The sequence below is a fragment of the Arvicola amphibius genome, chromosome 14, assembly GCF_903992535.2.
Source record: "Arvicola amphibius chromosome 14, mArvAmp1.2, whole genome shotgun sequence".
Taxonomy (NCBI): domain Eukaryota; kingdom Metazoa; phylum Chordata; class Mammalia; order Rodentia; family Cricetidae; genus Arvicola; species Arvicola amphibius.
Genome location: NC_052060.1, coordinates 38,222,149 through 38,248,316, shown reverse-complemented (window position 1 = coordinate 38,248,316; position 26,168 = coordinate 38,222,149). Strand labels below are relative to the sequence as shown.

Genomic DNA, 26,168 nt, shown 5'->3' with positions numbered 1-26,168 from the left:
TTAGAGCAATGTATAGACCCCAAATCATCTGCAGGCAGGTTAAGGTTCATAAAAATCTCCTTTAATACCACATGTCTAGCTTGGGGTGCTCACGCATACAGAGAAATACTCATGGGTGGGGTCTAGGTCATTCTCAAAAGTGCTGGGTCTGGGTAGTTCAGAACCTTCACACTTCACAGATCAGTTTTCCAAAGAAGACATACAAATGGGAAACAGGTCTATGAAAAAGTGTTCAGTATCATGCAAACGAGATTATAATAAGAGTGCATGCCTCCACCTCTTAGGATGGATACAATCCAAAAGGCAAAGAGAGGATTTTGTGAAGATAAGGAGAAAAGTGAATTATTGCATTGTCGTTAGGAATGCAAAGCAGAACTATCATTACATAAACAGTGTGCCAGTTCTTCAGAATCTAAACACAGAATTATCATATGGTACTGTGTGTTGAAGATCTCTATACTCCCATGTTTATTATAGCAACTAAGATCTGGGATCTGGCATAATATCCATCAATAAATGGATGGAAAAGAAATGGGCTGTACACACACAATCGGTGATTTACTTAGCCACAGAAATGAAACACCACGGTTTGCAACAATATGAATGAGCCTGGAGGACAATATGTTCGATGAAATAAGCCACACACAGAGAGAGAAATGTTCTGTGATGGCACATATGTAGAATCCATTGCAGCAGAATAAAATGGAATCGGCCTGAGTATCTTAATGGATGAATAGAAAAATGTGGTATGTATATATGATGGAGTATCATCTGTCTGGAAAGGGAAGCTATTTCTCCATTGTGATAACATGGATGAATTTGTAGGATACTGTGATAAATGAAATCGGAGAAAACCAGACAGGGAGAGGCAAACAGTGTATGATGGTTTCAACTTGATTTGAGAAATTGTAAAGGCTTGACTTAAGAGAAGCATAAAACAGGGACAGCAGAAATAGAGACATGCTGGCAAGAGGCACCATCAGTGATCAGACGACAAGTTTTGAGACTTTAATCCTGCACTGGTTGGGGAAAGGCAGATATATTCACTTATTTAATTGTAATGATTGAACAAGGTATATGCCTATGAACTTAAGTTTTATACCTTGCATGTATTCAACATTATCAATGAAACAGTGTTTTATATGAATGCATTATCATATTCTGATGTAAGAGATGTGTACAATTTCTAAATGAAAAATAAAACAGAGAATAATCACAAAACAGAGATTGTATCTGTCTTATTCACCAGCACACCCTGATACTAGAATATGGGCCCCCTTTATCCCATATATAAGACTTCCTGAAGCAGATCAGAACTATTGGCATCAACACGGACACATGACTCAGAAATGAAGGGATCCCAACCGATGGCTAACCACACCAACTTCCTGTCTTTCGAGGTGAGGGTTCTGATGAATCCTCTGTGTCATTCCTCTACAAGGTGTTCGGCAGGGAATGGCCCCTCAGCGAACCCATGGACCCATCAGTTCACAAACACGGCTAGTTCCTGCTCTCCTCTACCCCAGCATCTTACTCCATGCCCTCACGGTGCACCCTAAGCCACTTCTCAAATGTTGAATCTCCATAAATCATACTAAAAACTGCTTTCTGATATTAGGAGAGGCGGCCTACACTAAGACAGAAGTCCCTGTAAGAGTTAAAATATTATTCTCTCTCCAAGTCAAAGCTCCTTTCATTACGCTGTGTTACCCTTTCCGGAAAGAACTGAGTGATGCGGGGCTTCCAGATTTAGATGCAGTCTTGATGTCTACTCCAGTCACCCTACTGTGCCATCCAGGTAAGTAATTTACTATAACCAAACACACATGCGTGTGTGCGCACATAGACACGCCCAGACACACACACGCGCTTCTCAGGACTGTTGTTGGCACTGAGGGAAACGGAGTATGAAAAGCAGTAAACCACCGTTTACTTTGTATGCTTCCCAACATAGAATAGCAAGTTCCAATTCTAAGAAGTCTAAACTCTCTTCTATGAATTCATTCTTTTAACGTTAACTAACTTGGACTCCAAGAGGAAAAGCTACAAATGATGAGGGCCTTCTCAGTATCAGTGTAAGTGAAAAGTCTAACTTTTCCCCACGGCTAAGTGTGAAAAGGAGTGCTGTAGTGAAATAAAGGTGGTTTTCTATTTGTATTATTACACAGCCGTATATATGGGGCTCAGAACAACTACAGAAGTGTTCACGTGACGCAGAACGAAGATTAACATATAATGAATAATTTGTGACACTGGCTACAAAGCTGTCACAAAATGGCCTAGCAGGAAACAATCAAGGGCGGAGGTGGCATTCAGTCCGTCATGGCGAAAAAAGACCGATAAGAACACAAGTGATCGCACTGCTTACGTCCAATGCAGTGTTTAAGGTCCAACCCTCTCAGTGGCCATTAGCACCCTACAGACCGAGGCAGTACTGAGTCTTTTGAATTGGAATTTGTTCCGCCATTTGCGAGAACTTATTTCATCTTTATCACTCTGTCCTTACACACTTTCCTCCACCTCTCAAAAACGGTTCATTTTCTTCAGTGAGATTCAGAGTTCAAAATATTGTCTGTTGGCCGCATTTGCGCTGACTTATAAATCACGTCCGCAGCCGTTGGTTTGTGTTGAAAATCGAGAGCAAAGTCAGTGTCTGTCTACACTGAATCAGAAGCAGCTAGCAGGATCACAGCGTAAATAAGAAGCCTGGATTCACAGCTGCTTTAGTATGCAATTAATCAGCATCTAATGCATGCCAGCCCACGCCCCTATGAACCTGATCACCCTGCCTCTGAAGTTCCAGGGCACTGGTTTGGGTCACTTAAGAGTTTCACTCTCTGAGAGGGCATATTGTTAAGTTGCCATCTGGCCCAACAGGTGAAGTGGCTCACACAACCCTGAAGAGGCCCCAGGGGTCACTCCCGGCCAATAGTTGGCCTACTAAGTAGTAGCCCAATTATCAGTTCATAGCTTCTCCACCAGGAAGTTTTTAGAAACTCCTAAATGGGAGTTAGTGGGTCAGAAAAGAGATCACTTACCTGGGGACCGGGCTGACCCTGAAATTGAAAAAGAAGAAAAACCAATTATAAAATTGGTGTTTACAATGAATATTTCCAATATACATTTCAATACAATGAAATTTAAAATAGTTCTAAACATTGTTAAAAGTATTTTTAAAGATAGTAATATTGGTAACTTCCTATTGGGTCTTAATATTTTGATCCTGTGGCACAAGGGTGATTGAGTGTGCTCCGGCATCTGACTGGGGAAGGAGGGTCAGGGAGAACCCCCCCCCCCCACACACACACACCACAGTAACGTGTGAACAGGACACTGATGTCACAAGTCTCCCGGCACACGGTTACTGACCTGCACATCCTGACATGGCAGAGCTGCAGCTACAAAAAGGAGACCCTGGCTTTCTCATTGCGCCAATGCTTTGAGTATTTGTTTTGTTTAATATCTTCCTTTTACTTTGTTAATCAAACCTAAGGACATTTTAAATAAGGCCTGCAAGGGAGGGATCTTCGGAGGCTTAAAATGCTCCCCTATCCCTCCAACACTCAGTAGATGATGTGACCTCTGGCCAATCTAACTCATTTAGAATGTCACTTTCTTGCTTAAGTGTGTAAATAATTCCAGAGAAAAATCAACTGCAAATAAAAGCACTGATGGCAGAGTGGGCCCATAAAATCTCCAGCTGAGACTAAAGGAAAGGTTACAGGATCTTCTAAAATAAGGAAATTGACTTCTGGGGTAAGATAGCAGAATAGACGCTAACTCCCTGTAAAGTAGTGCAAACGAGAATGAACCATATCCCAAAGAGAGAAAGAACTTCAGAAATCAGAGTGGGGCGGAGCAGGTGGCCGAGAAGGGAGAGATAAAAGATCCACCTGGAACTAAGGGAAGAGCACACAGCACCAGGCTCAGAGCTCTTGGGGCAACCCCTTAAAAGACACCCAGGCTGGTTCTGGCGACGACACTGGCAGCCTAACCTACAGTTGTCGAAAGTCTTGAATGTAGCGGGAGGTTCTCCCGAGACAGTGGCTTCAGGGGCGGGTCCGGCTATGTCTGAGAAGGCTATGGTCTTGAGAGGAGATCTATTAAAGACAGCTTCCCTGGGAGCCTGAGAAGTTGAGGGTTCTGGAACTAACCTGCCAGAGCCTCTAGGAAGAAGTGGGCGGCCAGTGGCAGTAACAGGCGAGGGGAGGGCTACACACAAAGTTCTAAGAGGGTCACGAAATGGGAGGCTCATTGGTGAAGGACCCTGGGGTTGGTGTTCCTGCCTTTTGTGACGGCAATGTCTTCTTTAGCAATAAGCTAAATAACTGTGATAACCTAAGACTCAGACTGCACTGACACCCTTGCAAACTTCTCCCTCTTTCAGGGCGTTCAGCACTGAGTAGGACCAGGCAGCTGCGGCACAAGCCACGCAGCGATAGTACTCAGTGTTCTACCTGCTTCCGTTCCCACGCAGTCCACTTGGGAAACCCCTTAGCTATGCAGATGGACACACTGCGCAGTCCCTGGAGTGAGGGCCAGTTGCAAAGCTAAGGATGCTTAGTGGTATTCGTGGTCTGCAAAGAAAGGAAGCTATGTGGTGTTGAGCAGGTGACTTCAGGCCACTCCAGGTTCAGCACCAGTTTGAGCAAGATCAAAAAGACGAGGCTCCAGCTTCAACCAACCACCCTTCTACCAGGCAGGACTGCAGGAAGATGCTGTTCCATGTGTTGGTTTTATGCTTTGGTGGGTTTTTGTTTTTGTTTTTGTTTCTTTTTGTAATCGTTTATTCTTTATTTTCCTTTTATATCTGTTTCTTACAGTATCACTATTATCTTTTAATTTTAGAAGCAGAACATAGGCTTAAACTCCTATGTTCAATTAGATCTGTGGCTTGAGAGGTCATAGGTCCCAGGGGACAATTTACTATTATTGTGCTAAATGGACAATACTAGTAAACTGACTGCCAGGGCCTTATTGCCATAATTGCATCTCTTAACCCTAATCAAAGAAGCTTCTATTTGAAGTAGATGGTGGTTAAAACAGAGACCCACAACTGGCCAAGGCACAGAAGAGAATAAGAAACTTAAGAATGCTCAACCCTAAATGGAACATCTAGATCACACCCTCTTCTCTCAAGGTCCACGGATCTTTGTGGAAGGACAAGCAAAAAGGCTGTGTGAGCTATGAACCAGAGGTGGCCCATGACTACAAGGAAATAGTGTTTTCTGGACACAAAAAGGCAACTACACATATGAACTCATAGTAGTTACTACAGCAGGCACAACATAGTTCAAGGTCAAGCAATACAAAATCTAAGCAGGGAGAGAGAAGGAAGATACAAAATCTCAGTCCTACCCAAGGAGCAACTGGCAATTGATAACATCTGGGAAAAATAGAGTCCGTTTTCTTTAAAGGTGTTGCTACTGGCAACTTGGCCACACAGAAATACTTGGGGAGCACAAGTTGGACAAGGGAGAGAACACAAGGGAAAGGGAGAGAACAAGAACTTGTGTGGGTGGAGAAGCAGGAGCAGCTCTGTAAGGAGTTCAGGGCATTGTGAATCTGGTTAAAGCTCATTCTACAAAATTCTCAAGGAACCAAAAAAGATAACCTTTAAAAACATCTAAAGTATCATAAGGAAGCAGTCTGTTTCATATAGAACACACCTTGATTTAACTATATATTTATTTATCTTCAAATAATTTTTCTCTGATATGAAAATAGGTATAAGTAAGCCAATGGATCTGATTCATTTTAATCTTTTTTATTATTTCAGTGAATTTGTGCTTTGCCAATTTCACACATGTATATGCAGCTCACTGAGCCTCCCATCGCTCCCATCTCCTTACCACCCCTTTCTCCTTCCTCTCTTCCTTGAGTTCCTTGAATTGGTAAACAGAGAAACTAAAACTCAGAGAAGAAAGCTGGAACTCACACTGAAAAGTCAGAATTTACCCCCAAACTAATCACAAAGCCCAAGCATTTCCTTCAGCCCTTCTGCCTTTGCCTCTAAAATATTTTTTTAATTTTTTTTTATTGATTTTATTGAGCTATACACTTTTCTCTGCTCCCCTCCTTTCCTCTCCCTTCCCCTTCAACCCTCTCTCCCATGGTCGCCATGCTCCCAATTTACTCAGGAGATCTTGTCTTTTTCTACTTCCCATGTAGATTAGATCCATGTATGTCTCTCTTAGGGTCCTCATTGTTGTCTAGATTCTCTGGGGTTGTGAATTGTAGACTGGTTTTCTTTGCTTTATGTCTAAAAGCCACTTACGAGTGAGTACATATGATATTTGTCTTTCTGGGTCTGGGTTACCTCATTTAATATGTTTTCTAGATCTATTCATTTGCCTGCAAATTTCGAGATGTCATTATTTTTTTTAAGCTGTGTAAATGTACCACATTTTCCTCATCCATTCTTCAGTTGAGGGGCATCAAAAGAACAAATTATCTAATGAAAAAAATGGAGTACAGACCTAAACAGAGAACTCTAAACAGAGGAATCTAAAATGGCAGAAAGACACTTAAGGAAATGTTCAGTATCCTTAGCCATCAGAGAAATGCAAATCAAAACAACTCTGGGATTCCATCTTACACCTGTAAGAATGGCCAAGATCAAAAACACTGATGGCAAGTTATGCTGGAGAGGATGTGGGGTCAAGAGAACACTCCTGAATTGCTGGTGGGAGTGCAAACTGGTACAGCCTCTTTGGATGTCAATGTGGCAATTTCTCAAAAAATTAGGAAACAACCTTCCTCAAGACCCAGCAATACCACTTTGGGGTATATACCCAAAGGATGCTCAATCGTACCATAAGAATATGTGCTCAACTATGTTCATGGCAGCATTGTTCGTCATTGCCAGAACCTGGAAACAACCTAAATGCCTCTACAGTATCTTTTAAGATTGTTTATTTTTATTTCATGCGAATGGCTGTTTGCCTGAATGTACAGATGGGCACCATGTGGATATCCTGTGCCTAAGGAGACAAAAGGAGGGAGTCAGATCCCCTGGAACTGGCCACAGAAGCTTGTGATAAACCATGTGTGTGTTGAGACCCTAACATGGGTGCTCTGAAATAGCAACAATTGCTCTTATCTGCTAAGCCACCTCTCCACCCTCTCCCTCTGGAAATTGAGGCTCATAGATGTTTGCAAAGTCCCTGACACTGACTCTGGTTAATTCTCTTTGAGCAAGGAGACTCTCTTCATCCGGACTGTCCCTGAGCAGCTACAGTGCACACCCTCCTCAAACACCTCAGTGACAAGTGCTTTCCCATACACTAGCCACCAAAGACACCCTTTAGAGTCTCCTTATGGCTTCTGATGGGTTCAATGAGAGACAGAGGAGATTCCTACCAGTGGTGGATAGTTGCCTGGCCCACTGTGGTGAAGATTTCTAGCAACTACCTATAAAAGCCAGACTTTTCATTCGGGTTTCTAAAACACACTCCAAAAGCGTACTTACAAATTATGGCTAACATTCCCAAAACCCAACCAGTTGATTTTTCTAAAATGAAATGAAAAGACTCTTTCTGCCCATGCAAATCATCAAAATGTTCCTACAAATCAAAGTTCGAATCAAGAAAAAACCAAGAGGCATGCCAAGCGAAACAGTTAAATCACAGAACTCCTGAAGTCAGGAGCCTGCCTGCAGAAGCAGAGAATACCCAGGCGCTGAGCTGGCTGATTTACTGTCTGGCAGCAGAGAGGGCAATGCTCCTGCCTCTGGCCCCAGCAGGAGGGAAGAAAAGGAGCCTGCAGGAGGAGCAGAGTCTAAAGAGCTAATCAGAAAAGGATGGTGGAGAGCAATCAGCCAGAAGCTGATGCCTGATGGAAGAGTCTTCCAAGGAAGCTGAGCATTTGGGGAGACAAGTAAACCACAATGAAGATGATAAATGAGCCAACCCATCACTGGGGTAGGCATTGTTACTTGAGGCAATTAAAGTGCAATGTCGGCTATTCTTTGTTGGGCTGTTATCACAATTACGGTTGGCAGAAAGTGCTAACAACTTTTCAAATCGACAAAGTCATTTGGGTTTCTGACTGAGGTAATTAGTTTCACTATATACTCTTTTTTTTTTAATAGATAAGAACTCTTGTCACTCCTTTCAAATGGTACAAAAGCTGTTGTTTTTTTTTTTTTTTTCATTTAACACATTCACAGATAGGGATACAAAAGTCAGCTTAAAACATGGTATTATTTTAGATATTGATTATGGTCGCAGACTCACAAGTATCTTTGATCAATGCGACAGAAAAACCTTCCAGCTACACAAGTTTAAGGCGATATTAGTACCAGGTGCCTCTTAAGCCTGCAGTGCACACGCTTGGACAGAAGGCTCGGTTTCCTTTTCAGGTGAAGACGCAGCATCTTACAGAGGAGTTCAGCTAAAGCTGCAGAGCCACAGAGCTCTGGATGGTGGCCGGCCTGTTCCTTCCAAGTGTCAGTGGGATTCTGGGAAGGAGCCTGTAGCTGTACGGAGTTGCCGGTCTACAGTGTGTGCTGGGCTTGTGAGCTAAGTTCTTAGCCACCTCTGTGCACTGAGATTGACCACATTTCAGTATCCACTCTGTCAAGTCCTCACCATTAATTGCCTTCAAAACAGCTGCTGAACATGTGTGAGTTAGAACTATTCAGACTGACCCAAAGGGGTTGACAGTGATCCTCCCCAAAATGCATTGAAAGGGCTGCTGTTATACTTTAAGGAGTTATATTTTCAAGAGCAGCTTCTTGATCTCCTGTTCCAGAAAGGCCTTGTGGGTTCTCTTCACTGCAGAATAAATGCATCTGCACTGCAGTGGGATCTTCTCCAGGAAATGAAGCTGGCACTCCGGTGCTCACAGACTACAGAGGTTCCAACCTAGACAAGTGTCCCTATGGATACCTGTGTGCCACCCAAGAACAAAACCTGAACAAAAACATCTCCCTTCCTTAAGACCACATCCACTTAATAGGAGGACTATCTGTCTAACTATTTTGCAAACTGCATTCTACAAATAAACATGGTGGCTTTGGTTGGCTATACAGTCAATAAGAAGAACTCACTCAACATAAATTTACAGAAAACTTAACATTGAAACTAGTATGCAAATGATATATTAGAGAGAAGCAACTGATCAAACAGGCCATCATAGGATATATATATATATATATATATATATATATATATATATATATATATACACACACACATCTTAAAACTGGTCTTGCAAAGGCAGCATAATCCATCAGTATCTGAACTGCATTTATATCAGAAAGCTCTTATACATTTGACTGAGCTAAACATTATTCCTAGTTTATAATGTCTGTCTGCCACCATACAGGGCCACTCCCAGTAGGTGGGTATTTCCTTCCCAGCAGTCACACAGTATGCCCAAGTAACAGTCCTTCAATTGGGTGGCCTTTGGTGGTTTTTCCACGAGGAAAGTCAAACTAGAGGAACACTGTTTCCCTTGCACCTCTAGAATTTCTCTTTTAAAGTTTGAGAAAGAAAGGAAGCAAGAAGGAAAAACTCTGAGCAAGTCAGTGGGACATTTTGTTCACTAATGGTTGACATGGGAAGCCCAGTCCACTGTGGGTGGTACCACCCCTGGGCAAAGGGTCCTGAGTCGTGTATGAAAGCCTTGGAAAGCAGTGCTCCTCCCTGGTCTCTGCTTCAGTTTCTGCCTCAGCTTCCTTGGATGATGGACCATCACTTGGAAGCATAAGATGAAATAAACTGTTTCCAAAAGGGAAAAGAGTATGTCGATGATTTTATAAAGACCATACATTTGAATAAGTTTCTCACATAATATTTGTCTTTCATAACTAAATGGCCACTTCATTTAAAATTTGAGTCCTACCTAAATAGGTTGATAGAGTCACTCCCATAATAGTTAAAAACATATTTTCTAACACAGTACTTTATTTTGCTCTTTTATGAATAAATGTTTGTATATGGAACATAAGAAATAGACAAATCTACTACACATATTTTGTCATCAAAACTTTCATGTAGGAACCAGTAGATGATCTTCATGCATTAATTTATATCACTAAAATGCATTGGCCTAATTGTCCATTGAAATTTATTCAGATCTTAAGTATTATAAATGTTTATATATTCCAGTATTCATACTTGGCTATAGTCCCAATTATTTCCTTATGACACAAAACTGAAAATACAGTTTTCTATAATTTTGAATTAGGTGTGTTTACATTATAGTATACCAAACACAGATTTTGTATTATCTAGAATAATTTGTTTAAAATATACATTTATTCAGACATTATTATAACTATCTAAAATAATGAGAAAAAGAAAGAAGAGGGAAGGAGGAGAAAGGTGAAGTGGGAGGAAGGAAGATAGGAAAAGAAAAGGGGGAGAGATGGGGAAAAAGTCCTTGCCTTGAGGATAGACTGTGGGTAATTACCTTGTAATTTTCTGGCCTTTTCAAAAGTCTATTTCCAGACTATAAAAGTATATAAAAGTGGTAACTTGATATCAATTCACCATGGAAAAATTTAAATGGGACCTTAATGAAGTTGCTATCCTTTCCCCCGACTACATCTATTTACACAAAGATCCTAGTCAGTATCTTGAATTCCAGTTTCTACCTTTCTTCCAATTCAGGGTGTTTCAATCATTCAGAAAAAAATAACACTGCAGGGAACACACATGAGATAGAACCTGCTTAGCTTAGCTTCCATAGCGTTAAGAGGGCATGCCTTTTAAAAGAACTCAAAAACAGTTTTTACCACCTCGCCAATTTCCATTACATTGTAGATGCTGAACAACCCTCTCCCCTTTCTGTTAAGTTTAGCAGCATCCGTAAAAGTGTGCCGTTTTTATTGCACCAGGTAAATAACTTAAAGTCCATTTACAACTGTCTCTCAAACTGCTGAAATTTATGTTCCTTCTCAATTCTAACTTCTGAATATCCTGCTAAAAGATGGACTTTATAAAACTCTTTACTATCCTAGATGTTTTGCACTAGTAAACGTGTACTAGCATATTCCTAGCACCTGAAGAGTGGATTAATTTATAATGCGTGAGTCACAGAATGATTATTGCAGTAAAGCAGAGCCCTGAAAGGAGAGTCTACTTCAAAACTGAGAAGAGGATCTTCAAGGCCAGAAGTGTACATCTAATGTTGATGCGGCGAAGATTGGAAATAACCAAAAATAGTCCTTTTATAATTATTTAAGTTTAATACAAAGGGAGATAAGGGAACTTACAGAACCAAGGGTCCAGCGGAGTGAGCGCGGGGCAAACGAACGGGGGGCCTTCCGGCTCCCCAATCCTATTTAAGGGGCATGGCTACCCCGCTGGAGCAGCCACGCCCCTGAACGCAGGGATTGGGCCAGCTGCCCCAACATAATGTCCTTCATGGTGGGACTGTATCAGTGTCTACAACTTCAGCACTACTAAAAGTTATCAAGAGCCTTATAATGTCTGTTATTGTCAGCCCTGCAAATAGGAGTCATTTCTACCATTTTAGAGTTGATCCGAATGAATTACAAAGAAGTTAGGCAGAGCAGTGACACAGTGTGTGAGTAAAACTGGGCTGTGAACATGGGGGGCTGGAACTCCTCCATTTTCATCTGTATCCTGGGACTAGCTAAACCAGGGGCTTGGGCGAGAACCCCCCAGAGACAGAAAAGAGCCATGAGTGGTCTGCAACCTTTCAAATTGGATACAAATTTACTGTTGCCAAGATCAGCTATCTTTACAATGTTGCATGAACCACACACTCTAAAGTGCCCCATGGATCCCGTAGGAAATCCTTCACCCCAGGGTAAGAATCCCTCAGTCAAAAAAAAAAAAAAAATCTGCCTAAAGGCAGCCTTATGTTTGCCAGGAACACCCTTTAATCCATCCTCAAAGGTCAACTACCTGGGCATCTAGTTCCCAGCCAAGGACACCCTGTATCAGCTTAAAGACTCTCTTCCGGTTGACTGTCAAAAACGTGCATCCTTTTCTGTCATTCTGCTCTTCTCTCTGCCTCACCTGCCTGCTACCCCTACCAATAAAAGGTCTTGGCAGTTTGATCCACAATAAACTTTTCTTTCTGCCAACAGAGTGGTTTAGTTTGGTTGTTGTTTTTTTTTTTTTTTTTTTTTTTTTTTTTTTGTGTGTGTGTGTGTGTGTGTGTGCGTGTGTGCCTTTGCTTATATTTTTTTCTCATTATTATGACAAACACCTAAAAATCAACTTAGAGAAGGGTTTATTTTGACTCACAGTTTGAGGGCACAGGTCACCATGGCAGGGAACAGATAGGCTAGAGCAAGAGACAGCTGGTCACCTTGTATCTACAGTCAGGAAGGAGGGGGTGGTGAATGTTAGCGTTTAGCTCCCCCTCCCCCTTGGTCTGGGACCCCAAGACACAGCACTGTGTTACCCTTGTTTATGGCAGGCCTCCCCACCTCAGTTAACTTAGTCTAGAAACTCCCCTAACGGACAAATCTGTCTCCTAGGTGAATCTAGCTCCTGGCAAGGTGACAATCATTTTAACTGTCAGTGACTGAACTGACAGTTAGGCGAGAAAAGGAAGACAAGAGTAAGTTCTAGAGATCTCAAGTAATTGTCCCCTGAAAGGTCACCGGTGAGTGACTGTGACTGGCTACCTAGGATAATGTGGTTACAAGGTTTTGGGCTTTAGAAAAAGCACAATGGGATGAATCAACGTGTGTGCAACAGGCAAAGAAGAAAGCATGTATGCCAATTGGGGTAGACAGTTTTAATAACTGCACACGAAGAAAGGAAGGGAATAAAGAGGATCTAGGCCTGGGGAAATGACTTGTTTCTGTGGTAAGGTTCCTGGTGCTGAAGGGGAGCTGGAGAGACATGGGTAGATACGGAAGGCAGAGTGTGCTCCCTGAGATGGCTTCTTGTTCCCAGAAGACATTGGCAGGAGAAATGGCAGGAAGGCACCATATAATAGGGGGAAATGGAGGAACCCAGGTCCTCTATAAAATGTCCAGCCAGCATTCCTTTCTCCTCCCATCCCGTGGGGATAAAACGGTTACTGTCCCTTTCTCTGCAGCTAGCTTTGCTCTTTCCCTAATGTTCATTACTCTTTTTCTCTTCCAGGGAATGCACTCCACGATCCTCTAAAAGACCACCAGGCCCCATAATAGATAGCTCTTGAAAATGTTTAAAAATAGACAGCAAACTATTAAATTGGGAAAAAAAGAAATGGCTTAGGGATCAAAATTAGTATGGACAAGAACACAAAAGGAAGATGCACCAGAGAATAAAGACTACAAAAGGAGACAGCCAAGAGGGCAAGGGGAGTGAATGCAGAGCCAAACTCAGATAGAGACAGAATAGAAAGCAACCATGCCCCAAACCTCAGAACACTCGGAAATGATTGTCTGTTGTGAGTGGAAAGAATGGGGTTGGAAATTTATTTGTCCACTTACTTAATAACCGTTATAAGCACTTACAGTGTGCCAGACATTGTAGAGATAGCAGACACCGAGTCAGTAAGATTGAGCACCTGCTATCACCCTTGTGAGGGAGGCCAGTTTTCAGGGAGCATTTGTAAATAACATGGCAGATGACTGATAAAAACTAAGCAAAAAGTAAATATTGTAAGAGGAAAAGCAGGCCAAGGACCAATGGGTGGGAGGGTGCCAATTAGTAGGGCGGCCGTGGGAGGACTGACCAGAGAAGAGGCAAAGGGAGGGGCGAGGGGAAGTGCCCACAGTGGAGTTCCTTGTAGAGGGTTGAGAAAGTAGCCTGCTGGCTGCCTGGACCGCGCGGTAAGTGACAGGAAAGGATGAGCCTGGGAGTAAAGGGAACAGGAAACAAGACAATTCAAGTCACAGTAAGAACCTGGCTTTAATCAGGGCGACAGAGGCAGAGAGGTTCGACCCAGGAAAGCATCATTGTGTTCAGTCTGCAAAGGGGCTGGACATTAGGAAGGAAGAGCAGCAAAGATAATGGTGTATACACACAGAGAGAAGCCAAGAGGCTTCTACTGCATTCAAAGAGACGGATAAGACAGACTGTGCCAGGTTATACATATCCAGAGAGAGAGAGAGAGAGAGAGAGAGAGAGAGAGAGAGAGAGAGAGAGAGAGAGAGAGAGAGAGAGATTTGTATAAGGTTTGTGAGTAGCTTGAGAGGTGTGAAAAGAAGGTTCCAGGAATGATCTGAAGGTTGACTAGAGTAGTTTTAAAAAAATGGGCATGTCCTTCTCTGGTGTGAGGAGGACCTTACATGGTAAGGCCAGAGGAGGTAGCTCAGTGGCAAGTACACAGCTAGAGTGTGCCAGGCTCTAGGTTCCAGACTACACACTACCAAAGAAACCATAAACAAAACACTGGAAAAGCTCTGTTTATCTTAAGAGATGTAACAACCACCTTTAAAAGTAATTGTGAGTGTAAGCAAACAAACCTGTAAGCTGCTTGAATCCGTCCGAATTTCCTTATTATCTTACATAATGCCTCTTAGTACATGGTGAGCTATCAGGGGATTTGCATAAGTACTCATTCCTGTATTCCCTATAATGAGGCCAAACAGACTTGCAGCCCAGAGGAAGCCTCCTCTTCTTGATGGCAGGAGCATCATGTAACTGCAGTATGGATGGAATGAATGTCAGAGAGGATAGTGCACACCTGAGCATTCAGGTACTTCCAATAGGATGGACTGACCCATGTCTCAGACTCTTTACTCCATCAAGATATGGACAGCCCATTTTGACCAAATAAAGTCATGGACAGAGCTAACCGGCAAATTCTTACTTTCAGGCTCTTTGCCCTGTTGCCTCTCTCCCTCACAAGAGGTTCTGAGCTGGTGACTTCTGGTGCTCCCTGATGACAACATCCATCAAAGATGAAGTACTTGCACTATTTCAAAACGCTTCACCTGTTGTCCTATAGCACAGAACTTCCCCTCTACCAGGCTGCCCAAACTCTCACTTCAGTCTTTGCTGACGCTGCCTTCTGCCCTAAATCACAAGCATTGGCTTCTTGTGGCTCCTCAGGAACCGCGCCCTCTGTAGACAGCAAACATTTCTCTGGGGCTTTGCTGCTGCTTCCATGGGCACCAGCAGTTGCTGTCCAGCCCTTTTCCAGAAACTCAAGCATCCCTCCCGGAGCTGACAAAACTCACCAGACACAGAATGCTCAAAAAGTTACAAGGTTTACAGGACACCTCCCCAGTGCTATAAAGACAGTAAACAATGCTTGAGGGAGAAGATTCCCTTTGATAGAACTACCTGCAAACTGTATGTCCCATGCCAGCCATGACCCCTGCCACTGAGCACCAGGGCTACAACACAGGCTTGAGTCATCAAAGGTCTTTCATATTCCATAGCCCTCACTTTTTATGTTTTACTGCCCAGTCTTTGGGTAGTGGAGGACTTATCATAAACATTTGTATTCTAAAAACTCATCCTTATATCATTTTTATTAAGCTCCTATTAAATTCCAGGCAAGAATTATGATAGAGAAACCAGGAAAAACAGGCCTGGTCACTTCAGCAGGGAGCTTATTATCACAGCACAGGGTGATACATTGCTTCCGATTCCTATCTATCCCAAGCCACTGGCGAACCTCGTTAACAAGGGTCGATTATAAAAAGTAATTAAAGTTCCCTCTTCTCAATAAAAAACTTTGTTGGTATTGAAAAATGAGCCACCTTAATTTATTTTAGAAGGAAACACTATACAATTAGTGATACCTAGATTAAATCAGATACTGTGCCGTCATCATTGAGAGCAGCATGAACACATTGCTTTTTTTTTTCTGTAATATAAATATCCTCAGAGGAGACAGGGAAAGTAGCTTAGGATTTTCATAGCCACTGGCTAATTTACCTCTATTGATGAGGCGCCACAGGTTCTTACTGAATGAGTCTAAGTAACTGCTAAAGGATAAAGGAAAGTGTTTGGTGAGCTGATGCCACAGCAGGATCCTAGTGTGCTAGGGAGAGAATTAAGCACAGGCTGCCATGCCTGAATGGCGTCATGTCCTGCCTGGGCATGGCTGACCAGCCAGCCCTGAAATTGTACAAATGAAAAGAAATAGGTTAAAATAGACATTAGTATTAATAATTGGTATGCATGAAGTAAATTAGGGGATCCCACCAGGTCTTTCTCAAGAGGTGGTAAAAACCTTTGGAAATAAAGTCTGCTAAAGGCATCTTTCCAAAGCCTTTGACAAGTCGCAAATCTCAGCCATTTTGTTTTTCACTGAAAGGAACTCAGAGGACAGTGGCAGTTTGGTTCACACACAACACATGCACATATACGCATGTACAGATACGCGTGCGTGCACACACACAAAGAGTGGATGCTGCAGGGAGCGTGAACTAAGACATAAGAGGTGTGGAATACAGCCTTTAAGGACAAAGGCAGCCCAGGGACCTGGCTGTGCCATTCAACGGAGGGAGGATTTGTCACCAATGTCAGAGGGCAGCTATAAGGTTCCAGGCTCCTTCAAATCCTGTGTGTATTCCCACAAGAACCATCCATCACAAACTGGAACCTGGTCCCCTTTGGGTAGTCATGTTGTGGGCAGGACGACTGAGAGGCTTCCCCAGACTGAAGACAGAGGTCATATACTTAACCCAAACCATGACTCAGATTTTCAAAAGCGTCAAAGAAACAATCAGTTTAGAGTTTCTTTGTTTTTTGTAAGAGAGTGGAATTTTGACCTATCTATTTTTCTGTTGTAGAAAAATGCCAAAGTTTCCCAATTGTTTTCAATAATTCCCTTTCATATGAAGCAGACAGGGAAGAATAATGAGGGATATTAAACCCAATTTTTGATAATCTTATAGAATCATGTTTCCTCTAACCTTAGTCTAAAAAGTATTTTATAGCAATATCCTAAGCACTCCTCATCCAGTCCTATGTAGCTGGGTAATAAATGTTCTCTCTTATACAAGTATTAACCTTGTCTAAATTATATTTGCATAGAAAAAGAACAGTCAACCAATGAAACAAAATAATACCAAATTATCCAACAATTTAAGCTCAATTCAATAGTAAAAAAATCCCCAGATTTTCTCCCAAGTCTATTATTTAGATTAAGGCAAAACAGAAATAACAAAAATGTAGAGATTTAACTCAAGTAGTTAAGAGATAACCAGGTAATTTAGGGATAATACTACTTAAAGAATAAGGAATTCTTTTATGGTGCTGTTCTGACCCTTAACTAAGTAAGACACATTCTCCATTGTAAAGTACTGCTTATAGCTAACTGAAAACTGAAAAACGTCTTTAGCTACACATTATTTCTTAAGAAACGAAACCTCCCTCCCTCCCTCGGAAACAGAAGGTACATTCTCCTATACCCAAGAGTCGCTCCAGAAAGGCCTAGATGAGAGGAACATGGACAACTGAAAATGGAACTTCTGGAAAATGTGCTCGTTACCCTTCAGTAGGTGGGGGATGAAGCTGTACAGCAGGTGTGGCCTAAAGACCTCATGAACAGAGCTGTCTGATACCTGCAACTTTCGGAACGATGTTCGCTAGAAGGGAATGAATTCAGATTCAGCATGCTGTGTGCCAGTGTGTCCCGTGCCTTTCCTTTCACCGGAGTGCTCCTGGGTCGGGGTTGTTGGGAGCAGTGAGACCCCAGATCCTGAATTTCTTGTAATCCCCTGATCTGAGTGCCTACAGCTGCTCTGAGCACAAGACCTTCAGGAGTTCCTGATGGCAGGAGAGTGGTTTCTGGTGGGTTTGGCTGGGGCGTGGCTATCTCTATATAATCTGCCCCTGAACACAATAAAGGGGGCATTCTTGTGTCGCTGTCTCTCTGTCTGTGTGTGTCTGTGTTTTCTAACCTCCAGCTCCTTGCCTGAATCTCGCAAACTGGGTGCCAGCGCACCGAATGCAGACACGGGGACGCGGTGCGTGGCAGGGTTGACACTGTACCTCCTCCTCTAGTTCCCATTTGAGAAGCACATTCAGTTTTCTGCCGTGAAAAAAATGAGGCAATAACCTAAGCTCTGTACCTAGGGCTCTTATCTACTGAAGTTTGTATAATTTGAGGGTTTTTCCATTGTTTGGAGATAAAATCTAAGGGAAAGACTCTTCTAAAAGACTTTTTTCCACTTAGCAGAAAAATTTGAGCTACCAGACATCCTGATTGAAGAGACAGTATGTCTTAGTCAAGTTATAAAGGTGCAATATTTTAAGATGTATTAAAGGAAAACATTTTATATCAAATATTAAAACTTAATACTTGGAGACTTTTAGCATTCCACTATGTGCATATACATACCTAGCACACATGCATATACATATTTGGATGCGTAAGCAAGGAGCTAAAGTTTTATATACATTTAAATAATTATACTATTGAGCTTCAAATGAAAGCTGTAACGGATGGAATAAAACCTTTAGCTGGTTTTAGTTATAATTTTAAAGTAGGTAGTTTGGACATCTATAATTTAAGAGGCTACTTAGATACCACTCACAGAGTAAAGCAATAGTTGTCTTTTTGTGTGTTTGTTTTGGTTTTTCAAGACAGGGTTTCTCTGTTGCCTTGGAGCTTTTTTGGAGCTAGCTCTGGTGTTGTGATGTAGATCAGGCTGGCCTTGAACTCAGAGATCTGCCTGCCTCTGCCTCCCGAGTGCTGGGATTAAAGGCGTGCACCACCACCGCCTGGCAATAGTTGTCTTCTTATGAGAGATTTCTCACAATGATTTTATAGTTGGCCACCTTTCACATATCCTGCCAGTCTATGAGAATATGGTGCATCAGAGAAACACCTCAGTCCTGGAAGGATGCTGACTCCAGTCTCCAAACAGAAACCTAATGTAAGCCATCCCTTGACTGTTTTCAAACAGTGCCCAGATTGATGCCTATATGTCCGTGAAGGCTAAATTGCTGATGGTGTAGTAAATGTATTAAAACTGACTGAAAGTCCCACCGGGGACTAGTTATAGGTTGCGACTATTCATTATAGCAATACAAAAAAATGAATTTCTAGTAATATTTATGTGAATGAAAGCTTTCTACTTCCTATTTTTAACAGAATAGGGTCCTAGAAAATTATGTGCTTTAATATCTAAGTGTATTGTCAGGCTTTTTAGAAAGTACTGGAAGTTCTGGGAACGAAAAGGGGAGAACTTCCTGTTCTATAAGTATGTTTTTGATGGCAAAATAAAAGCTTACCCCCACCCTCACATGGATTCAGGTCCTAGTTCACTTGCCTTGTGTTTTTTATTAGATATCTGCACATAGGAACTATGCGTTTCTATAACTACTTTCCTATAAATTATGATATTTGATATGAACTCAAGCAATTTTTCATTTTGCTCAAAAATTTCCAGGGATCTGAAATTGCCATCAGCTGGTGTATGATCATCAAGCTCTCTTCTGAATTCTATCAACATCACTAAACTTAAGTTCTAAAGGAAGGGGCATTTCCCCTCTAAAAGGGGAAGCAAATGCCTATGGGAAAATAACATTCTTAACAAATAAAACCCAGGGGACCCGGCCAGCAATATGAATAAATTCCCATCTTCCATACGACTCTCAAACCAATGTACAATACGTGGAGTCGGAAACAGTTCTTTTTCAACTCATGCCTTATAATGTGCAAGTCTGTATGAAGTGGCCATGCTGGCTCACTGGGTGTGGTTATTTATTGGTTAGAAGATTAACTTTAATATGCAAAGTAGATGGTTGGCTGGGGGTGGAGGGGGGCATCCGAATATATAATCCCCACCAATGAAAGTGGAAGTTTAGGTCATTTCCTATCCAGGGATATTCCTAGGGCATATTGGGTAATTGTCAAAGCATCTGAAAGGAACCAGCCAAGTTAATTAGTTCCACTCCAAGGGAGAATTCTTCACAAACCGGTTCCTATTCTGTGCCATGGATTAGAAGTCTAAAAGAAAGGCTACATATGGTGAAAGATATATACATTCAGCCATTACCACAGACAGGTAGTAAATTATCTGGGGGGCCCGCAGAGCACTCTGTAGCCTATTCTTTCAACTTCCCCCCCTCACCTGCGAAAAAGCCTGAACCTGTATGCCATTGGCTATTAATAATACTCTCTGAAAGCAAGCAAGTTGAAATTGTTCCCAAACTGCAAATCAATAGACCATGTATATATGTCGACTACTGTTGAATGAAATTATATATCAGATTCAAGGCCTGTATCTGCACTACGGGACTCAAGTATGCTTTCATGTAGCCTATAAAATCCGCAGGCTCTGGGCAGCACAAAGCTCTGAAATGCTTCTGTTTCCACTCCCAGAAGGATACCCTAATATAGAAGCAGTGAACGGAAGCCCCTGAAAGGAAGTCTGTGATATGAAATTTAAAATAATTGTTTTTAAATTTGTAGTTTCCAGATTGGGTTTCTACCATGCCTGCCAAACCTTCGCCTCCTTTTTTTTTTTTTTTTTCCTGTGGGCTTGTTATACAAATGTGGATTTCATTTATGTATTCACAGAAGGAAATGGTGATTCAGCCACTTTGTGGGTAATGCCTCTAGGTTTCTCCTCCGCCCGCAGACACAGGGAGGTGGAACGGGTCCTGGGCCAGGAGGAAGGAGACGGAGTACACAGTCGGGCAGTGTTGGGAAAAGGCAGCCCTGGCTTAGGGTACCGGCTCTGCTGGTGCCTCGGAATGGTGCCTTGCTTCCCTGGCCAGCCCCTGCTGCTTTCGAGCTGCCTTTATCCTGCCCCTCATGTGGCCTCTGTACAGCAGAACTACAGTTGCCTCTGCCTTCTTAAGCACGAGTTTCCAAATGCCAGTTGCACGGGAATGCTCAATCTTGAAATGTGTCACATAGGAGAGACCATCTTGTCACTGTTCTCCAAAAAGGGTACATGTGATTTATTCTCAATGAAGAGATCAAATATGAGCGTCCTGGCCATTGTTATCCACATGTCACTTAGAAGCCACGTACTCTAATTTTGTCTCCTTTCAAACTCTGAAGTAGAGTCATGGCTAGTGCTTCTGGCACCAAAGGATATTGTGAAGGCTGTGTGGGGCAAAACTTCACCAAGAGGGGCACCCAGTTAACATTATCCTTACAAGTATACTAACCTGACAGATAAGATGTAGCCATTGGAGCAATCATGGAACAACTAGATTGGGGCTAACCAGCTGCTTTACTACTGGATTGGCGGGCATACACATCTGGAGCTACATATCTGGCCAAAAACCTATAATTGGAGAGGTCATGGGCCCAGTGAAAGAGCATGCTACTGTTGGTTGTCTAAGTGAACATGAACATGCTGTAGAACTTAATTCTAAATATTATTTTTATACCCATAGAGTAGTTCTGGCCTCATCCTGGTACAGAGAAGTTCATTTATGTAGAGGGCTTCTGGTATCTAACATCCAACAATATATTGCTTTATTAGCCAAGAATGTTTTGCCAAGTCGCATGTGTGTATTGCACTTCTCAGTCGTAGTTTTTGAAGGTCATTAACATAGACTATGATGGCTGGACTAAGTCAAGGCATCCAGGAAGGAGGAGGAAGGGTTTACGGCGACAGAAGAAGAAAGCCACACAAGACACAGGCATATGTCCAGTTTGAGGCCTGGGAAGAAGTTTTAAAGGTGTCTGTTTGGAGACATCGGCGCCGCGATGATTAATGTTTTTGTGTTACGCTGGCAGGAGTGTGGCGTTCAGGCATTTGGTCAAACACCGGCTAGGTGTTATTGTGAAAACATTTACTAAGATGTGATTATAGTCTCTGAGTAAGTAACCTTATGACTCTCAATAGGTGGGTAGGCGTCAAACCAATTAAAGGCCTTAATAGCAGAAGTCAAGGTTCCCTGAAAAACAAAAACAAAAACAAAAACGCTACCTTACGAAATGTAGACATCTCATCTGAGGGTTCTGGGAAGATGGGTTAGTTAGTAAAGAAACTAGCTGGACAAGCATGAGGAACTGAGTCTGGATCCCCCAAACAGCATGCACACCAGGCCGTTGACACACCCCCAGATTTTCCACTTGCTAGCACCCACAACTTCATATGTCACTTCCACACAATAGCTCTATCTACTTAGATTCCCGCTGAATCTTTTTCTCTAGCAAATTCTAAGAGTCACCAAGCTCCCTTTATTAGATTGCATCTATTTTTTGTTTCTGATTTCACTATTCATTTTGCAGGACTATGTATACTCCAACCATGCCAGAGCTCCAGCACACAGAGAAAAATGTCCAAGCAAACCATCATGTTTGGTTAAAACAAGAGCCGGCACTTCTTGAAGTTGGTAAGTCCTTCTCTGCTCTGATACTGTTCCAGTTGTCCAAACTCAAAACAATATAAACGGAAATATGTGTCTCCAAAAAGATCTCTAGGGAGTGATCTTTAACTTATTCATCCATACTCTATGAAGCCACAAGCCTTCCAGGCACCTCATCTCAGGGGAAGCCCTGGATCACCTCTGTGATGGGTCATCTCCATGCAGCCTAGGTTGAGGAAATAGACCTAGATTAGAAAAGCACAGCTTTTGTGGGTTTTGTCTGTGCAAGTGTTTCTGAGAGGATTAACCAGAAGGGGAAGGTCTTTCCTGAATATGGACCATCCATCCCATACACTGGGAGCCCAGATGGAACAGAAGGATAAAAATGAGAAAACATCCTAGCAAAGACAATGCTCTCTGCTTGGCTGCCCTGCGGTGGACTGCTGTTCTCTACAATATTCACATTGCTGTGGCAATATTGTATAATAGCAATTTACAGGAGCGGGTTTAATCTGGTTCACTGTTTGAAGGTACAGGTCTACCTTGAAGAAGGCAGGGTGACACACTGCATCCACAGTCCGGGAGCAGAGAGACAATAGGGCTCAGCTCATCTCTCCATTTTAATCAGGCTGGGATCTAAGCCCAGGGAATGGTGCCACCCACAATGGCACTATTCCTCCCACCTTACTCAAACCTTCTTGGAAATGCTCTCACAGACCCACCCGTGTTTTCTAGGGTTATTCTAGACGAAATCAAGTTGAAAATAAACATGAGGCATCACATCTGCCTTATCTTCCCTGCTATCAAAGTAAAAATCTCTGAAAATTTACCAGAATTAAGAATTCACAATTAGTGAGATCTGGCAGTTATATCTGCACACACACACACACACACACACACACACACACACACAAAAAGCATGACTCAGACCTTTCCTTCTTTATTCTGCCCCAGCAGCCTGCACGGTATTTCCTAGTGTGATGCTGAGAGTCAGCATCACCTCTCTCTCCTCCTCCCCACTCATTCTGGCCACTCAGGTCAGCATATCTGCCTTGGTAATGCTACATAAACCTGCCCCACCCCTTTATCTCTTCAACTATCATCTTGTGCTATTCTGTTTCTCACAGAAATAATTATCCTAAGCAATGTCTTTCTTGCCCTTTCTCCTCTCTGAGGTCATTTTCCTCTGGCCATGTCTGCTCTGGCTAAACCCTCTGGAGACTGCACAGCGTTAGGCAAATGCCTTAGCCTGGCATGCAGGGTCCTCTGCTGTCCCTTCTTTTTCAGGCCTGTGTCCTCGCTCTTTCCCTCCTTGGGCTCCAGCCTCACTAAGTACACGTGTTGTTTATTTTCACAGATGTCATTCTTCCTTAAATCCAAAGACTTTTAAAAGTTAAATTCTTTGAAGGAAGCCACAACGAAGACAATTGCCTTGACCAAATCCAGATAAACCCTGGTTGCCCGCCATGCTCAGTCTGGACTGTTTGCTTCCCTGCTACTCTCAGGTGTGTTGTGAATATACCCCCTTTCCCATCATACTGCTTTTTCCCAGTAATATTGCATCCCTCCCCCCATAAAATCACTGTATTTTGTTCTCTTCTGGATTCTAAGGTCTCTGGAGACAAGGCCAGGTCTTACTTGCTATTTTACCCCCGGTACATAGCAAAGGGGAAGCCACACCCTGGATTCTCAGGACAGTCTTTTTTTTAAAAAAATATTTATTTATTATGTGTACAATATTCTGTGTGTATGTAATGGGGCACCAGACCCCATTACAGATGGTTGTGAGCCACCATGTGGTTGCTGGGAATTGAACTCAGGACCTTTGGAAGAGCAGGCAATGCTCTTAACCTCTGAGCCATCTCTCCAGCCCCTCAGGACAGTCTTGATAATTATCAACCACTACACTATCTTTTCTTTTTTTTAAGCTTATTTTTTAAATATTGCTTTATTCAAGTCATTTTTATGTTACGTAAATAAATCTCGTGGCTGATGTTCTACAAATGTCTCTCCTGGAGGTTTTCTTCTGGCTCCATTTATTATGTTGCTGCCACAATTACAAATTTATACATAAACAGATCAATTTTTTTAGACTTTTGCTTTAGGCTCCTGGTTGCAACTGTTTTCCCCATTCCAAATTAATTCTAAAAGATCCATTTGAGCCTTGTCAGTTTGGTTGCTCACCTTCCTGGACTTAGGGGGAGCTGGGAGGACCTTGGACTTAACATAGTGAAGGGAACCCTGATGGCTCTTTGTCTTTGGAGAGGGGTGGAGTGGGGGTATGGGTGGAAGGGAGGGGAGGGAAGGGGAAGGAGGAGGGGAGGAGATGGAAATCTTTAATAAAAAAAATGAGAACAAAAAAGTTCACTCAAGTCCCTATATTGTCCTGCTATACACAAATACGTAAGAGAAATGATGAGTCAAATGGAAAAGAGTGGATAATTATAATGATAAAATTTATGCTATGAAAAAAAAGATCCATTTGAATCTTTTTTTCTCAATAAATCTTAACTGAATCATTTAATATAAAAAATATAAGCATTAATTTTAGTACAGAATAGAACCTTATCATACCCTTTCTTCTTGATTCTTTTTTTAATCTCACTAATCTACTGCCAGATTTAAATTTTGTGTGTATGTCTTTTTTATTATTGATTTTATTGCGTTATACATTTTTTCTGCTTTCCTCCCTTCCTCTCTCCTCCCCCTCAACCTTCTCCCATGGTTCCCATGCTCCCAATTTACTCAGGAGATCTTGTCTTTTTCTACTTCCCATGTAGATTAGATCCATGTATGTATTTATTAGGGTACTCATTGTTGTCTAGGTTCTCTGGGATTGTGATTTGTAGGCTGGTTTTCTTTATTTTATGTTTAAAAACCACTTATGAGTGAGTACATATGAATGATATTTGTCTTTCTGGGTCTGGGTTACCTCACTCAATATGATATTTACTAGATTCATCCACTTGCCCACAAATTACAAGATGTCATTATTTTTTTCTGCTGTGTAGTACTCCATTGTGTAAATGTACCACATTGTCCTTATCGATTCTTCGGTTGAGGGGAGTTTGGATTGTTTCTAGGTTCTGGCTATGACAAACAATGCTGCTATGAACATAGTTGAGCACATGCCCTTGTGGAACAATTGAGCATCCTTTGGGTATATACCCCAAGGTGGTATTGCTGGGTCTTTAGGATGGTTGTTTCCTAATTTTCTGAGAAATCGCCACACTGACATCCAAAGGGGCTGTAGCAGCCTGCACTCCCACCAGCAATGCCGGAGTGTTCCCTTTATCCCACATCCTCTCCAGCATAAGTTGTAATTAGCACTACACTCTCTTTTAAATAAGCAGTTGAGCTAGCTATTAACAATCTTGTGGCATCCTTCTGCCTCTATATCCTTGTTTCTATTTTGACCATGAAGAAATATTTTTTAATATTTCATCAGAAACAAATGTTAGAAGTACATACTTTGAGAATAGCTTTTGGACATTAGAAAGTATAAAACAAGAAGTTTTATTTTAACCATGAGCAGGAAGATTTGTGAAAGTAAATGTGCATTAAAATCATTAATAATTTTGTAATGAACATTTAAGAAACCCGCAATGCCAGGTCCAGAGGAATATTACATTTAGTTAACATTGGTCAAATGTGTGTGGTGGCCCGGGGGCGGGTGCTTCATAGAGTCCGTGGAACCAGAACTAGGGCAGGTGCCATTCTTTGTGCAGGGCAATCCCAGCATTTTAAGCAGCTGCTCTGGAAAAATGGAGGCACTGAGATCCCCTTGGCGTGCACACGCTGCTGGGTATTATTAATGCTTAACCGCTCATGGGGAGCAACAATCATTCAAATCACTCATTCGACCTTGTTAAGAATATTACTTCCCAAACGTGTCTAAGCTGCTTTGCAAGTGCACTCAATTCTACAGCAGCTTTCTTGCTACTGATAGTTATTAGTGCACAAATCACAAAGTCACTTCCCTCATTTGTCCCATGAGATATCTAC

The 26,168-nt window shown here is 42.1% G+C and overlaps 1 protein-coding gene across 1 annotated transcript in view; it reads right to left on the bottom strand.

The window, feature by feature from the left end:
* Positions 1 to 26,168, bottom strand: part of Col25a1 (collagen type XXV alpha 1 chain) — a 375,262-nt gene that overhangs the window by 158,907 nt on the left and 190,187 nt on the right. The window contains 1 exon segment of the mRNA XM_038310855.1: positions 3,039 to 3,056. Coding sequence (XP_038166783.1) covers positions 3,039 to 3,056 — 18 coding nt within the window.